The sequence below is a fragment of the Talpa occidentalis genome, unplaced genomic scaffold, assembly GCF_014898055.3.
Source record: "Talpa occidentalis isolate TD23 unplaced genomic scaffold, MPIMG_talOcc4v2.1 talOcc4.7, whole genome shotgun sequence".
Lineage (NCBI taxonomy): Eukaryota > Metazoa > Chordata > Mammalia > Eulipotyphla > Talpidae > Talpa > Talpa occidentalis.
In genome coordinates, this window is record NW_023605083.1 from 80,944,187 (window position 1) to 80,960,821 (window position 16,635).

The window sequence follows — 16,635 nt, forward strand, 5'->3', positions numbered from 1 at the left end:
TCTGCAAATGTTAACCTTTGGACAAAGGTGGGCTCTAGCTAAGAGGCAATTAAATTAAGTTCAAAGCTCAGGGGCATCCATATCAGAAAGCTCACCTGGCACAATGACAGGCGTGGTGGGTACTGGCTCCTCCATCACTAATGTCTTGAATTCTAGAAGTCTGGGGAACTTCACCAGTCATTTCACTCTCCTCCCCTCCAAGGGTCATAAGAAGGGAGGCGGTAGTCTCCATTTCACCAAAAGGGAAACCAAGGGGTGACTACTAGCCTTGTGTTTGTCCTGCTAGTTAATACAACTTCTACTGATGCCCCATCCAGCCACGGTGGGTAAAATGCTGCCTGCTTAACCCCACTGAACCCCACTCCAGTTCTTACCACAGTAGCTCCCCTAACAGCATAGCAGTAATTCCCAGTGAGGAGGAAGTCCCTACTTTCAGAACCCAGAGTGCTGGGCAGGATTCATGAACTGCCTCCAGCCCCTCCAACAACCCAGGACATCTGCCAGCAGGACTGATGAGCCTTAACCTACATGACCCATTGCTCCCCAGGAGGTCTGGGTTGAACAACGAACACCCAATCCTCAGTTCTGTCTCCTGCTAACAATAAATAACTTTCCATTCCCAGCTCTTCCTTTCAAAGGAACTGACCCCACTCCCAGTTCCAGGGGTGGGCAGTGACTGACTTGAGTCAATCAATGCATGATTCATTCTAGGCTAATAAGAAGGAAGAAATCCCAGGCTTTGTGAGAGTGCTGCTACAAGAAGTGTCCCTTTCCTCTCCTGTATGGTAAGACCCAAGGGTGTGAGGGCTGGAGCAGCTGCAGCCACTTTACCTCCACAATTGGAAGGTCTGGAATTGCCAGGGGCTTCTTGAGAGGGGGTGACACTGTAGAAGGCAGAACTGAGACAAAGAGAGACTAGGTCTTTGGTGGTATCCTTTTACCTGCTGAAGTCTGGCCTTTTTCAGTGCTGTGGGTCAACAGATCTCTTTAGTCGTACCTAACGATCCTCTAAGTGGCAACCCCCAAACAGGTCTCTCCCAGAAGCGAGGGCCCCAGAGCTCTCACCAGGTTGACAAAGTCCTGGTAGCAGATCTGCCCATCTGCATGGCTGTCGGCCAGAGCCAGAAGCACCTCCCTTTTGTGGGGATCCAACTTGGAGCTGTGGCTCTCCAGGAGGCTCCGGAACTTGCCTGTGCTGATGTAGCCCGTGTTCCCAGGGTCAAACTGAGGGAGAAGCACAGACAGAAGTAGGGTCAGTGGGGCTTGGCCCCCCTCTCAGCTCTGGGACAGGTGCCCCCTCTTCCACCACTCAACAGCTCTTGTCTCCAGTCCTCTGCCAACAGAGGCCCAGGCTGTGTCTGGGATGTGTCCAAGTCCCCCATGGGAAACATCCAAATAAGGGCATGGACAACCACTTAAATCCTAGAAGCCCTGGAGATCTTCGAGATCACCCACTCCAACTGTCGCATCATGGATAAAAAACTGGAGTCTCAGAAAGGTTTACTTCCCTCCTCTCCCTTACTCTTGACTTTAGACAAGAGGAAAGCAGCAGTGAAAAAGCAGAGAGTTCCTCCAAGAGGAGGGGCTTTTGTGGGAAGAATCAAGGCAGGGGAGCAGGGACACAGCCTTGCAAATCCTTTGTATCAGGTTGCCGCCCCCTTCCATGCCCACACTCATGCACCCCCAAACCACCCCACCCCACACGAGGGCTGCACAGGGCTCCCTGCTCTGGGCACCATGCTCTATCTTGTGTTATTTCTTAACTATGTCCTGCTGCCCCAGCACTTTGCACACAGGAGTCCCTCTAGCTAAGATTCCCTTTGCCCCTCATCTCGCTGGGAGTCTCCGACTCACCCTTGCCAACAACTCAAATGTTTCATTTCCCGGAAGGCACCTTTGCCGCTCACCCTGCACTCTGGACAGACCTGGGACTTCTAACCCACACTGTTGTCCAATGTCCACTTCCGCCTCCTCACCGGAGATGGCCGGTTCCTCTACGGTCAGCATCACAACTTATACCCGCTGCTTAGCATAGAGCCCGGCATTACCGTCACTCAGTCGGGATTTGCTGTGTGAATAACTAGTGCATGCTGGGAGGAACAGACGGGAATGAATGTTCCAGGGGAAGTCTCACCGGCTCAGTTAGAGAAGCATCTTATTTATCTCTCAGAGAAGACTGGACCCTTTCTGTGCCTTTTTTTTTTTTTTTTTTAAGATTTATTTATTTACGCATACAAGAGCTGGGAAACAGGCCAGAGATGCAGGGGGTGAGAAGATTCCCCAGAGACAGAGTGGGGAACAGAACAGGCAGATTGGCTGAAGTACACTGCTAAGGGGAGCAGCGGGCCAGTCAGGAGAGGTCTGCTGGGCCATGTGGGTTGCTCCCTGGCTGGCTGGGGATTGAACTCGTGTTGCAGAGGCTGCAGATTGCTTCATAGTGCGGTGCTTAACCCATTGCACCACCAGGGAGGGCCCCTTTCTGTGCCTGTTTAACAGCCCCTCTCACCTCACAGAACCCATCCGCTGCCCCCTGCGGGAAATCCCTGCTAGAAAATCACCCTGACTGCCTCTCCTGGGAGCCAGGGGTGTTCCTGGCCACACGTGCTTCCCTGCTGACTGCGCGACGCTGGACTCGGCGGTGGGTGGCTTAGGATTTACAAGGCAAACACATCGTGGATGTCTGTGTACATGAGGGAACTGGGGAAACCAAACCCACATTTCCACCCTTTTCCACATCAGGTCAATGAAGACTATTTTAGGAAGGCTGATTCTGTGTGCAGCGTTTCTAAGACAATCCAAAGAAATAGCCAAGAGTCACAAGTCATGGGCTGCTTCAATTCTCCCTAAAACTCCACAAGGGCATCTCTAGCGAGACCTATTTTAAAATCTGCATGTGGCCCCACCCTCAAGCCCAACACCAGGTTTCCGGGATGACACCTATGTTGTTCACACCCTTGAGTATTTCAGGAAACTCACCTACACCCACTCCTTTAAGATCTTTAAGAAAAAAAACACCTAATACTTGCTGAGTTTGTTCCTGGGGCCAAGTACTGTTCTCAGCACTTTATGTGTTTTTCCTGGACCTCCTACAACCACTTTACAAAGCTGGTCCTATTATTACCCCCATAGTACAGATGAAGAAAGAGAGGATGGGGAAATGAGCACGGAGAGGTTAAGTGCCGAGCCTGGCAGCCTGGCGCCGGCTCCTCATCACTTCCCGTTGCCACTGACCTTCAGCCTCCAGGGGCTGCTCAGCTTCTCAGAAGCAAAATTTATGGATCAAAGAGGTGAGTCCGGACCCAGAGAATAGGGGGCTCTAGGAGTCTCATGGATTCGCCCGAAACCGGTATTTTGAAAGCAGGAAAGAGCCCCCCAAAGCAACAGTTCAGCCCTCCCCTTTCAGAGAGGAAAGTGAAGCCTGGAGGGGAGGGGCAGGGGCAGTCAGGGAGGGTCTCCTCGAATGCTGGGCACCTGCACCAAACCTGACTCTATGGGGGGGGGGGTTGGGGGGGTAGGGCCGCGGGGGTGGGTAGGGGGTGGTTCACCAGCCTGGTTCTCATGCTGGGTGGGCTAATGAAGGGGTGTGGGGCTGGGGCAGAGGGGAGGAGGCTCTGAAGCAGCCTGAGTCCTGGGAAAATCCCCAGTGTGCACTGCAGGGGGGCAGTGGTCTGTTGCAGGATGAATCCCTCCTGCCTGAGCCTGTGGAGGAAGGCCAATGGCCTTGCAGTCCCTGGGAGCAGGGACACCAATTCCCTCCCAGGGGCTGCCTCGGAGGCTTGGGAGGACAGTGGGGTGGAGGGGCTGGGATCAGGCAAGGGCCTCTCTCCCTCATTCTGGCTCCAGACAAAGAACCACCTGCTCCCCTCCCGCCCCTCCCCCTCCAGGGCTCCCTGCTGTTGTCCTAGTGACAGGGGCTGCCCTGTGGCTCCTGGAGCCCCCACCCCCACCATGGCCTGCCAGTCCTGCCCCGAGCATATTACAGACTCCAGACTGCAGAGAATGAGCTGGAATCAGGCCGAGCCTTCCTCCTCTGCCAAAACTCTACCTTTCATGCCAGGGCCAGACAGGCCAGACAATGGGGGGTCACGGCTACCCTAATAATGAGGCCTCGGGGATGAAGGAGGATGACTAGGGGGAGGAGAGGCAGGAAAGGGGTTGGTTGCCTGGGCTCACAGATGTATACAAGACATGATCCAACTTCCACCCCAACATCACGGAATATGAACTTAAGAGCAAAGGGTAAGAGTGGGCATGGGGCACAGGGCAGGCAGGGTGGGAAGGGGAGACAAAGGGAGAAAGAACAGAGAACCAGAGAGACGATGCTGCAGGAGGCAGGGAGAGGTAGGTCCGTTGCCCAGAAGGAAGAGTTTCTGAAGGAGGCGGCAAGGAACCAGGTCAATCCCATTCCTGTCTGGGCCACCAACCAGTTGGTGTAATTTAGGGTAAACACCTGGAGCCATGAGGGCCGCGTCTATAAAACCTTGCGGGATGAGCCAGTGCCGAGTAGCTGCTCTCCATGGCCACAGGCCCCGTGAGCAGCTCCACTGGCCTCATTCAAAGCAACGCAGGGTGCGGAGTGTTCATGGAGGCTTGGCTGACCCTCCTGGGCACACTTCCCGCCTCTGGTCTCCTTCAAGGTCAGTGACGGGGGATGCGATCACACTAGGAGCTCACATTAGTACCACAGCTTGGAGCTTTTGGGGAAACAAACCCCACAAATGCAATTTCCTTGTAATTAATATGTTGGCGTTCCCCATGCTCCCACTCCCAAGTACTCCATGCCTTGGATTCACCCATTTTTGAAAACAGGGAGCTCTTGGAGTAACGTCCAGGAAGAGTAGGATGAAGGAAGACTGATTCTAGTTGTGGGTGGTCGTGGCAGCCAGAGGAATGTGGCATGAGCGGCCGCAGGCAGGGGTATATAAGAGGCAGGAGTCAGGCTGGCATTCTCACAGCTGCCTCCAGCACAGGCCCTGCACTGCGCAGGAGAGGGAGGCCACCTTCAAGTCCATGTTCCATCTGAGTGGAAGAACTGGTGGGAGAGGGTAGGGAATGCACAAAGCGAGGCGCTGAACCTCCCACAGTTATCGCCGCCCCCACCTGTCTGGCCTTGAAGAGAACTGTGGCTCTGTGGGGAAGGGACGCTGAATCCCACTGTCATCCAGCCCTCCCGCCCCTTAATCCTCTAGCTTTTCCCAGCCAAGGACCCCACACGTCTTCTGCCACATATCCCACCTCCCACCCTCGGCCCCTTCCTGGGGACTTGTGGCCTAGGCTGGGACAAGGACTCACCAGGTTTTTTTCTGTATTGTTGTCACCTAAGGGTTCCCTTTCCCTCTCTGGGGCAAGAAGTCAGGGAAGAGTTCCAGAAGGAATCCTGTGCCAGCTGCTGGCAACTTAGGCAGATACTAACCAAACTGCCTCAGTTTCTTCACTAATGATATGGCAAGAACTGTCCCTTCTGGGGTCCATACCCACCCCTGTGCATCAATGCATATGGGGGATGGGGAAAGAGAAATCTTTCATGCATACAAGAGGGCAACTGATCTTTCTACCTCTTTGCTCCATCAAAGGGTGGATGGGAGAGCCTCCCCAGTGGCACAAGGGGTTAAGATGCAACCTTTGAAGCTATCCGCAGCCACTGCAGCACAAGTTCGATTCCCGGCCAGGGAGCTACCCACATGGCACAGCAGACCTCTCCTGTCTCGCCCGCTGCTCCCCTCAGCAGTGTATTTCAGTCAATCTGCCTGTTCTGTTCCCCACTCTGTCTCTGGTAAACCCTCTCACCCCCCACATCTCTGGCCTGTACCCCAGTTCTTGTATGGATAAATAAATCTTTAAAAAAAAAGGGTGGATGGGAAAATCAGTATCAGTATGAGGGAGGTCCACATTGGGGGTGGGTTAGGGTGGAGACAGCTCGATTTGTGCTGTCAGCGGGGCCCAGTGACACTTGGGGAGAGGAGCAGCAAGGCAAGAGGTCATTAACCACAGTCCCAAACTCAGTGGTTTTCTAACAGCTCTGCAGAGTAGCAGAGCCCAGAAAGGTGGGGAGGGTTGTGAGCAGGCCCCCCACCCCTCTTCAGCCAGACTAGCTCCACTCTGAGCTGTGTAATGTACTGGCCTTTTGCACAGCCCTTGACTGGACAACAGTGGGTGTGAAGTGTGTACAAAGCCTGCTAGATATCAGGCACCACTTCACTGAAACCTCAGGTCACCCTGCGTCTCCAGTGTGCCTGGAGATCAAGAAGTCTATTCCTCTGTCTGAGCACAATTATTGTATCTCTTTATTTTTTGAAAAAAGATTTATTTATGCATACAAGAACTGGGGTATAGGCCAGAGGTGCGGGGGTTGAGAAGATTCACCAGAGACAGAGTGGGGAACAGAACAAGCAGATTTACTGAAATACACAGCTGAGGGGAGCAGTGGGCGAGTCAGAAGAGGTCTGCTGTGCCATGTGGGTAGCTCCCTGCCCAGGGATAGAAGTCGTGCTGCAGTGGCTGCGGACAGCTTCATAGGTTGCATCTTAATCTTGCACCACCAGGGAGGCCCAACAGTGTCTCTTTTTTAACTAACCAACTTGGACAATGTTATATGGTCCCCCTATTGAAACCTCACAATAACCCTATGAGGTGGATACTATCATGAATTCCATTTTTCAGTGGAGAAAACTAAGGCATGGAGAGCTGAGTTGCTCAAGTCTGAACAGCTGGTAATTGGCACCCACGGACTCACATCTGGGTGGAGGGGCCCAGAGCCTCTTGCTCCCATTCTTAGGATGTTGTGGCTAAAGAGAGTTTGAAAGAGGCAGTTTGATTCTCTCATTCAACCATATGCCAGACGTCGTCATCATTTTATGGCTGGGGAAAGAGAGTTAGAGAACAAAAAAGACAAGCTCAAGGTCAAGGAGTGAGGCAATGGTCAAGATGGGAAGAGTTTGAAGTTCCTCCATTGGGGTGGCCTGGACCCAGCCTTGCTCGTCTTTGTTTTTCTCTGTCCTGTTCAGTTAAATGAATTATAGTCCCTGGTTTATGATGATCCCACAGTTTGGGACCCTTTTGTAAGGGGTGATACATAAAACCATCTTAAGGGATCTGCACGGCCTTACAGTGGAGAGGCCTGTCTGGATTTGTTCAGTCCGACATTCCCTAAATTTACTTGACCTTTGATGATTGTGTTCCTCAACATCCCCCCCCCCCCCGCCCCGCCAACACTCTAAGGAACACTCTGGGAAAAATGTGTAAGTTCAGGGTAGAGTCATTTTTCCCTTCTGTGAAACCCAGACCCTTTGCTGATGGTTCCAAACCAGCCTCTCACCTCCATCTCGTGGGTGGCACAGGGCCTCAGAGCAGCTGACACTGCCTGGAATCCACCAGCAAAGCTAGACTCTTTGGGATTGGAGCCCCAGCCAGAGGGTTGAGTGGGGAATGACAGGTCCCAGGAGAGCCTGGAATCAGTGACTGGCTTAATGGGCCACTGAGCCTTCATCTCAGGGAACAAACCCCGAGGGAGCTGGATCTGCCTGCTCAGCACCCGGGACAGCGGCGCCACTGCTCTCCTCCCAGCCTCAGGCCAGCAAGCAGGGCCAAGGCTTCAGAATTTATCCAGCAGCGGCAACGCAAGGAACACATTTATTTTATATCTATTATGTATGTGTGATCTGCACAACTACATTTTCCGGACAATTACACTTCTCGTGCCTGCTCTCTACACTCGAATTTCCCTCTTTCTCCCTGAAGGATCCTCTCCCTAACCTTGATCTGGAGAGACCCAGGACCTTAGTGAGGGGGGTGGCACTTTCAAGGACTCCGAAGGCTGCACCTGGGTTGCCATCCTGGTGAGGATACCTTAGGTCTGAAATCTAAGGAAGGCTTCCATTCCCAGCCCACTGTCTCTCTGTCCACCAAGATAGAATGAGCCCTGGGAAATGACCTCAGGACGTGTGTGGGGCTGGAGGAAGGTGTTGGCAGCTGTCCCTCTCTCCTTGGGGGTTACCACAGCTCATCTGCTGATTCTTTGCATCATTACCCAGCTTCTGAGCAGAGCAGAATTAACAAGGCTGTCCAGGGGCTTATAGCTCAGCAGAGCTGTCCCCATCCAGCAGTCAGGGCCCACCAGGGAACTCTGGCCCATTCATAGATATTTACAGCTCCATAAATTAGGTCCAGGCCCGCAGCTGCTAGGGTCAGGAGGTGAGGTTATGGGAGTGGCGCTTTCTCTTCCAATTCTCCTTCCTTGCAAATGAGGATACTAATTCACTCCATAGAGAAAGCCACCTCCAGACCCATGCCCTGACTTTCCCCTCTGATTCAAAAATATTGATTTTTCACAAGTATTTCATCGTTTTAGTCTCATACCAATCTGGGAGTGTGATTAGTCCCATTTTACAGATAAGGAACTGAGGCACACAGACATAAGCAGCCTGCCCAGAGGTAGTTTGAGTGAGCAGACAGAGTACATCTGGTCTGTTGCAAATGGAAGCTGAGAGATTTTCAAAGACTTCAGGCGTCCCTGGGAAGGACAGAAAGTGGCTCCTAAAAACCAGGTACTGACCCCTTCTGTCCTTGGGTCTAACAAGATAGAGGCATAATAGGGGTGGGAGGCTTGTGCTCCCCTGACCAGGCCAGGCTCTGACACCTGGAGAAGTTTCAGTGATTCCAGGCTTCACAATTATATTATCTCTTTCAGTTGCCACCACCAGGGGCCTGGGGTGAGGCAGGCAGTTCATATCTCAGGGAGCTTCTTCCAGAAGCCTCAAACCAAGCTCCTGAGCATCCCCGCCTCCCCTCAGTCAAATAGCCAACCCCCAGGATCTGGAGCTGGCAGGATGAGTAGGGAACTAGAATACTCTTCCCTCAGCAGAGAAGAGGGCCTCCAGGCCTGAATCCAGGGCCGAATCCAGGCTGAGCCAATGGACAATCAACACATTTCCAGAAAACTACCCAGCTCTCTCAAGGAGGAGAGCTCTTAGACTTTTCCTGCAACACAAGAAGCTGGGTTGGGTGGGCAGTGAAGGGTGGGGGCAGTCTCTTTTCAACAGCCCTGTCTCTCCCCACCCTGAGAGGGGGCCCACTGGAAGACCCTGCTTCATCCCCTTCAGTGCCTCCCCAAGGCCTCAGAAACACACAGACTCTAAAGGGGATGCAGGGGGCTGTGACTCAGAGGCCGGCCCCTTGGGCCCCCAAGAGGAAAGGAGAGGAGGAGAGGAGAGGGGAGCAGATGCAATGCCAGTGCTGACTCATGCAGGCCCAGCCGTCACAGCCGCCTGGGGACTGAGGCCGAGTCACAGTCATAAAGCCACGAGTTCCACAGGAGCAGCAGACAAGGAGAGGTGGGAGGGGTTCAGTAGGGAGGGGGCCTCACATCTGCATGTCCCTCCCCTTCAGTCTCTAAACCTGTTTCCTTCTGATGTTTCTCCTAGAAGCCACCAAAGGGTCCCTCTGGTTTTCTAGAAGAGAGTGCTACAAGATCCAGGAGGGGAGCAGGGAAAAGACAACAAAGGTCACTGAGCTGCTGCTTCTCCTGCTGTGGCCCTCTGCTGTTTCAGAAGCCACCAGGAGCCTGTGTGTATACACACACACACACACCCTCTGCAGAGGGACCTCATTTGCTCTGTCTTTGGGAAAGACCTGCTCCTTGACCCTTAGTTTCCTCTGTAAAGAGAGGACAGCACCACTCACTTCACAGAACTGCTAAAAGATCAAAAGATAATGGATTCTTGCATACACATCGGGCACTCAGTGTTTACCACCTCACAGAAATATATTCCAGCTCAAATCTGCACCTTGCTTCAAAAAAGGTGATGGGGGGCCTCCCCGGTGGCACAGCGGTTGAGCGCTGGGTTGCGAAGCTGCCCGCGGCCTCTGCGGCGCCGGTTCGATCCCCGGCTGCTCCCCGGCCACCTGAGGAGGGTCCCACATGGCGCGCAGACCTCTCCTGCCGCCCGCTGCTCCCCTCAGCAGTGTACTTCGCTCCTTCTGCCTGCTCTGCTCCCCACTCTGGCTCTGGTGAATTCTCTCGCCCTCCCGCGCTTCTGACTGTACCCAGTGCATGTAAAAACAAAACAAACAAACAAATAAAATAAATAAATAAAAAAAACATGCCTCTAAAAAAAAAAAAAAAAAAAAAAAAAGGTGATGGGATGGGATGGGGGGTTTACATAGTTACCTCTAGTTATTCACAATTCAAGATACACACTGACGCATTTCCATAACCACCCCAGAAGGTCAGTGACCTGTTTCCTCTTCTGCAAAATGAGCAGACTGGGCAAGATGCTCCCGGTGGCAGTGCCTGGGTCCAGCTGCCACATGGGAACCAGCCAGAGGAGGTCTGCTTGGGTCACCTGAGGATGGGCACCTGGTTCTCACCTTTCACCTTCTTCTCTGCAGGGCACCTCCTTGGACTTCAGGAAGGGACTGAGAGCGGGACTATCAGTGAGCAGAAGGGTAATGGGGTGTCAACACCCCCCCAGGCAGCCTATGTCCAGAAACTTTTCATTCTTTCTGGAAATTTCAGCTTTCCAGCTCCTGCCCTACAGAAGTCAATTTGACAGCAAGCAAGGAACCCCAGACTGGGGATCTAGACACTGTGATCCAAGACCTAGAACTATTCTGCATCAGAGGTTATTCTGCAGTGTTGGGACAGCCCAGTGACACCGGAAGTGCGGCCATGTTTATCAGGAGCTCACCACGCACTGTGCAATGTGCTGCCCAGGCCCACCTCCTTAGGCCTCACAACCACCCTGAGGGGAAGGTACTATTCTGGGGCAGCTTGCAGATGAGAAACCGGAGGCTTGGAGCGGGCACCTGGCTAACCCACTGTCACCCACGTAGGAAGAGCAAACTGTGATGTGAGCCGGATGCGTTTCTTCTTTTTAGTGCCTTAGTCACTAAGGGCACCAAGTAAGCCAAGGAAGTCTTCAAAGCCTCGTGGCAGGAACATGGGTCAGACAGAGTGGGGATGGGTTCCTGTCCCAGCTCTGGCACCAGTGGACCGAGTGACCTCAGACAACTTCATCTGTAAAATGAGCAGACTGGAAAAGATGCTGCCAACGACATTCTAATAATCCATGTCCTGGAGGTAGGAGAAGCCTCGGAGGGCCTGAGACAGGCCCATGAGCTGCTCCTGAAGAGGACAGCTGAACCCAAGACAACACATGCAGGGCTGGAGCTCAGCTTGCCATTTGTTCAAACATGTGTGTGTACCTGTTAGATGTCAGGCAGGGGCCAGGCAGCATAGTCTCAGATCCCTAGGCTCCACTGCTCAATGGCTACCAAGTCCCTTTTTGACAGTGGTCAGAGAACAAAGGGCTAATTGGGCATGACTGCTGGGGTCACGGGGGCAGAAGCAGGGTCAGGAAGCTGGCTTTGTGATGGAGGGATACCCACGGCCTCAAGCGTTGGAGGTGCAGAGTCCAGGCAAGGGGTCCAGTTAAGCCCATAGCTTTGTCCCTTTCCGGGAACCCCTCTCTGCTGATCATGTGTTCTGGGGGCCACTGCTAAGGTCACTATCTCTGGGAAGCTGTTTCTTCTATGGCTCTTTAATTAATCCACTTGGTGGTGATGTCTGAATCTCTCTTCAACTTCCAGAACCCCCTTAAGCCAGCTAGACCAGGCTGGAGGGAAAGAGGCTGGGTAGTGGAGATATTTGGTGAAAGAGGCAGGAAAATCCTCTGGGCTCAGAAATAGCTCTATCCCCAGGAGCCAGTACAGGGGATGAGCTGGTTTAGAGAGGCTGCCATCTTCCTGGGCGGCCCTGGGCTTCATTCCAGCAAATTCTGATCCCCGGTCAAGAGTGAGCTATCAAATGTCCACTGGGTATCAGACATCGGGAAGGGAGTTTCCACCTCCACTTGATTCCTTCAGTGGTCCTTGTGTTACAGATGATCATCTCCATTTTATAGATGAGGAAATTGAGGCTCAGAGAGCAAGTCACTTGCCCCCAGATCTAGGGTGCTGTCCTGAGCAGACACCTAAGTTGCCTTGTATTCTGCCCATGGTACATTTATAACTTCAGTGGGACAGTCAAGATAGTGTGCTTTCCTTCTTAGAGATTAGCAAAGTTGGGGGTCTCTTTGGGATCTGGGAAATGTTTACTTCCAGTTTGAAAGGAAAAAAAGATAAATACAATCAAGTTACTTTTAATTCTTCCTTTTTCCTCTTGTTCATTTGAGCTCAGAAGCAATTGTGCTTTGTTGTACGAACAGAATTCTGCTCTAAACTCTTTTGCTCATTAAGCATTCACAGACATTGAAAGCATTTTTTTTCATAGAAGGCACTTTTAAGGTGAAACTGGAAAAGGTTTTTCCCACCCTGGCAGCTCTTTCTGGGCTAAGTGGGCTCCAGGCTCACATTTGCCATTGACCTGCCATTTGACCTTAGGTCCTTGAGGGCACCTCCCTGAAATTCAGGAAGGTACTGAGAATGGGATGATCAAAGCATAACCTGAAAAAGAGGAGCTTGTAGGAAGGCTATGAAATATAAATATATGTATATTATGTAAAATATATGTTATGTAACATATATACATGTATATACATATGGAGGGGAGAGAGAGAGAGAGAGAAAACTAAAAGGTACTTTACCTTACCTGCACAAAATTATAAATCAAAAAATATATAACCATGTATAAAGATTTACCAAATTATCATACTTCTCAAACACTGTATAAGGGGTTTCTTAAGAAGTGATGCTGGTATAACTGGATAGGAATAAAATCTGGATGGAGTAAAGGGTTAGATGATCTTTTTAAATCATCAAAAAGTAGTAAGAAAGAGATGCATGTTTATGAGATCTGAAGAAGGATGGAAACTGTCCCAGGTCTGAAGCAATAGAAGGAATCATGAAGGTAAAGCCCAACAGATTCAACTGTAGAAAAACAAGACATTTTTACCAAGATATTACACTATAATAACAGATTGATAATTGTGGTAAGTTTAAATCTAATGTTGAGGAAAATCATTAAGATCACAAAGGTAGAAAAAGACAATTCCTTCAAGGAGAAGTTAAAATAGGAAAAACACACACAGAATATCGGCATTGAGGTCATGACCTTCATGTTTCTTGCCTGCTGTGTCTTCTGGGACTCATGGGGAAAAACTGAGGGATGACACGCTAGTCCCCTGCATAAGCAGACCAGAATATGCCCGAAAGTGATTGGGGTGACCACAGGACTGGGGTCACCTGTTTCCTCCACCTCCAACTCCCACAAAAGGTATCCTGGCCATTTGGTTGAGGGGTGACTGCATAGAACCAAAAGGCCAAGGTCATAACTGCTAGCCCTTGGGGGTCCAACTAGCTTCATGCTGAGTGGAAATTACTCTATATACTGAAGAATCAGACAGCAAGGAAGGGCTGGTCCAACTCCATCCCTAACATCTGGAAAAAGGTCCCAGCAGAAACTGAGTGACCACTGATGTCCCTGTGTCCTAGAAAGGGAAGGAGGACTGACCATTCTTCCATCTAATGACCTCCAGAATGTGAACTCCGGCGCCATACCAGCTTGCAGGACTCTGGCAGGTGTCCTGTGACTCTCACCCCATCTCCCACAGTGTGAGCCATCAAGGCACATTTCTGTATGAAATGATGGGGAGGGTGCCTGCAGGCTCCAGCCAAACATTCTGGCCTTAATAGCACTAAGTTCACCAATCTCCAAATCCTACCTTTAAGGAGGTCCAGAGAGAGGAAGAAAGGATAAAACACGTCTACTTCTGAATAACAAGGCATCCTTCCGAAGCTGTGTGTCCAATCGAGAGGTCTCATACCTACTTTTCATTTAGCCCTGTTAGGGGAATGGCCCAGGCTGGTGACACAAAGTAGAACAAACACAAGGGCGGTGAGCAGCTCTCCTCAAACACAAAGCACCAATAGGAAAGGAAACAGCAGAAATGGGCATCTGATGCTGCAGGAGGGGTGGGAGGAGACATAAGGCAGAACTTTCTGAGAGAGTGCGTTTGATCAGAGTAAGCTTTGGGACTTCCATTCCTGGAATTAATTGTGTCTGTCCAGAAAGGTTCTGGGTGGGCCTTCTCAGAAGCTGGGGGATGCTCTGTGCCACCCAGGACCTGGTAGGAGAAATTGGATTTCATGGACTTGTGGTGCTAAGCATTCTCTCTGCTCCCTCAAGTTCCAAATTATTCCTAGGAGCTTTCCCCCATTCAACCAATGAGTTGTCTTAAAATGTGGACTCTCAAGGAACTCGCAAAGGAAATTAATCAAATGAGAAAGATAGACACAGACAGAGAAAAAAGAATGATGCACTTTGTTCTAGGTTCTGATTTTAAATCTGGCAGAAGGTGTGAAGGGCTGGCAGCTTGTTGGTAGTGGTATCAGTGGCAGCAGGCAGCTCCCGCCTGCCTTCGAGCATCAGGCCGGCAGCTGCTGTACTCTTAGGAGCTGGAAGGAGAGTGGGTGGCACTCAGGAGCTGAGGAAGAGATGCGCTATCCCACCAGGACAGGCGCTGGTGGATATTCCCGAAACCTCCACTAGGCCTTAGGTTAATGCGGACAAGATGCCAAACCACTACTCCAAGCCCACATGTCTTTGAGGCTGCAATTCCACGTCTTCCATCCCACGTGGGCATCTGAATTGATATGACTCCTCTGATTAAACCTGTCTAAAACCAGGGCCTCCCTAGTGGTGCAAGGGGTTATGAAGCAATCCGCACCCTCTGCAGCATCCGAGTTCAATCCCCTGCCTGCCAGGGAGCAACCCACATGGCACAGCAGACCTCTCCTGACTCACCCGCTGCTCCCCTCAGCAGTATATATCAGTCAATCTGCCTGTTCTGCCCCCTACTCTGTCTCTGGTGAATCCTCTCAACCCCACATCCTGGCCTGTACCCCAGCTCTTGTATGCATAAATAAATAAATCTTTCAAAAAAAAAAAACCTGTCTAAAAACAAAACCACGGGCTTCCTTCATGGCGCAAGGGATTAAGATGCAGTACTATGAAGCTAGCCTCAGCCACTGCAGCAAAGTTTGATCCCCAGCCGGGAGGTAACCCACATGGCACAGCAGACCTCTCCTGACTCGCCCACTGCTCCCCTCAGCAGTGTATTTCAGTACATCTGCCTGTTCTGCCTGTTCTGTCTCTGGTGGATCCTCTCACCCTCTGCATGTCTGGCCTGCACCCCAGCCATGCATAAAATAAAATAAATCTTAAAAAAAATTTAAAAAAAAAAGGAAATAAAACCAATACCACATCCTCACCCTGACTTTTCTTCCTCGATTCAGAATCTCAGAGCCATACACATAGTTCACTGCATCTATTCAGGTCTAGTAAGATCCATCGCCAGGTCCCTCTCTTCCTTTCCATTCTTTTTGTCATCTTCCAAGTCAAAATGCCTGTGTTCATTCACCGTAGCAGGATCCTGGCTAGTTTCTCTCATCCCTGAAGTCCAGCTCACCCCTATCCCACCATCACACAGAGCTTCCCAATGCATTGCTTGGCTCCTGTAACAAACCTGCTAAAAAAAACTTTCAAAGTCTTCACCGGCATTCAACATGACACTGTCTGGTCCAAGTCACTTTTTCAGCTTTATCTCCCTCTCCAAACCAACACATTCCCTCTGGTCCAATCAAATGGGTCTCTCAAAGTTGTACAGACTTCATGGCACAATCACTTATCCCAGGATCAAAGTACTCACTACTCCCCAACACTGGGACTTCTCTTGCCTCTTCTGCTTCATGTAACAAAAAGGGAAAAGAAACTACTTGACAGCACACAACCTGAGTACCAAGCAAAAGAGAGAATAATTTCCTTGCTGAAGGTCAAATGGCCATCTCCAGATTCAAAAGTTGGCATTCTCCATTCTATTCCGCACACCTAACTCTAGCATTACAAGCAATCACATACTATTTTCCATCTATAATGTCTCCATCCCTTGCTGCAAAATTAAATTAGAGTGAGCTTTCAAAAGAGTGTATTGTGAGTCACCCTGCAAAAAGGGCAGAGATTTGACTTCAGGGGTAGCCACGGATCTTTGATGGTGGAGGCAGAAAGAGAAGAGGGGATATTAACCCACCCCCAGGCCAATGGAGATCTCCTGTCATAGAAAGAAGGTTCCAGGCTTTCAATATGTATTGTCCATTTTCTACACGGCATACACCTGACTCTGGTGAAACGAAGTTGGGAGGAGGAGGAGAGGAGGCTCTCTCAGGGGAGCCCACTGCCTCCTTCTGAAACCTGGAGAGCAGCGGAGAACAGTGTCTTTCAGTCTCAGATGCACTAAGCCACGCCTCCACCCCACGTCACAGTCTCAGGAGTGCAGAGCTAGGGAAGCCCACGCAAGCAGGGAGACTGAGTGCAGGGAGGGCTGGAAGGAAGGGGGATTTAACTGCTCACATACCTGATCAAACAGGACTTTCCAGTGCTGGTAGAGAGGGAGACCATGCAGGAGAGGAGGATGAGGAGAGAAAGAAAGAAACACACTTATCACAGGCCTCTACAGTCCCCTCAAGTTCCTAACATATCTCCCAGCTGCTGCCCCAGATCAGGGACCCACCAGGAGACCAGGAAAAACCTGGAAAGAGCTGGTCATGACTGTGTGCCCAGTGAAGGGAGGGAATTCAGAAGAAGGGGTACCTTTCTTTTTGGGCCAGGCAGAGGGAGGGATGAGCAGAACAAGGTGATTTTCA

At 51.0% G+C, this 16,635-nt stretch overlaps 1 protein-coding gene across 3 annotated transcripts in view; it reads right to left on the minus strand.

Moving 5' to 3' along the window:
• RHBDL3 (rhomboid like 3) overlaps positions 1–16,635 on the minus strand; it is an 87,873-nt gene that overhangs the window by 27,434 nt on the left and 43,804 nt on the right. For 2 of the 3 annotated variants that reach the window (XM_037492698.1, XM_054688885.1), the window contains exon 2: positions 1,066–1,224. In XM_037492698.1, coding sequence (XP_037348595.1) covers positions 1,066–1,224 — 159 coding nt within the window. Of the gene's footprint in view, positions 1–1,065; positions 1,225–16,346; positions 16,365–16,635 lie in introns of those variants that run through there. The other variant, XM_054688884.1, reaches the window with a different exon arrangement.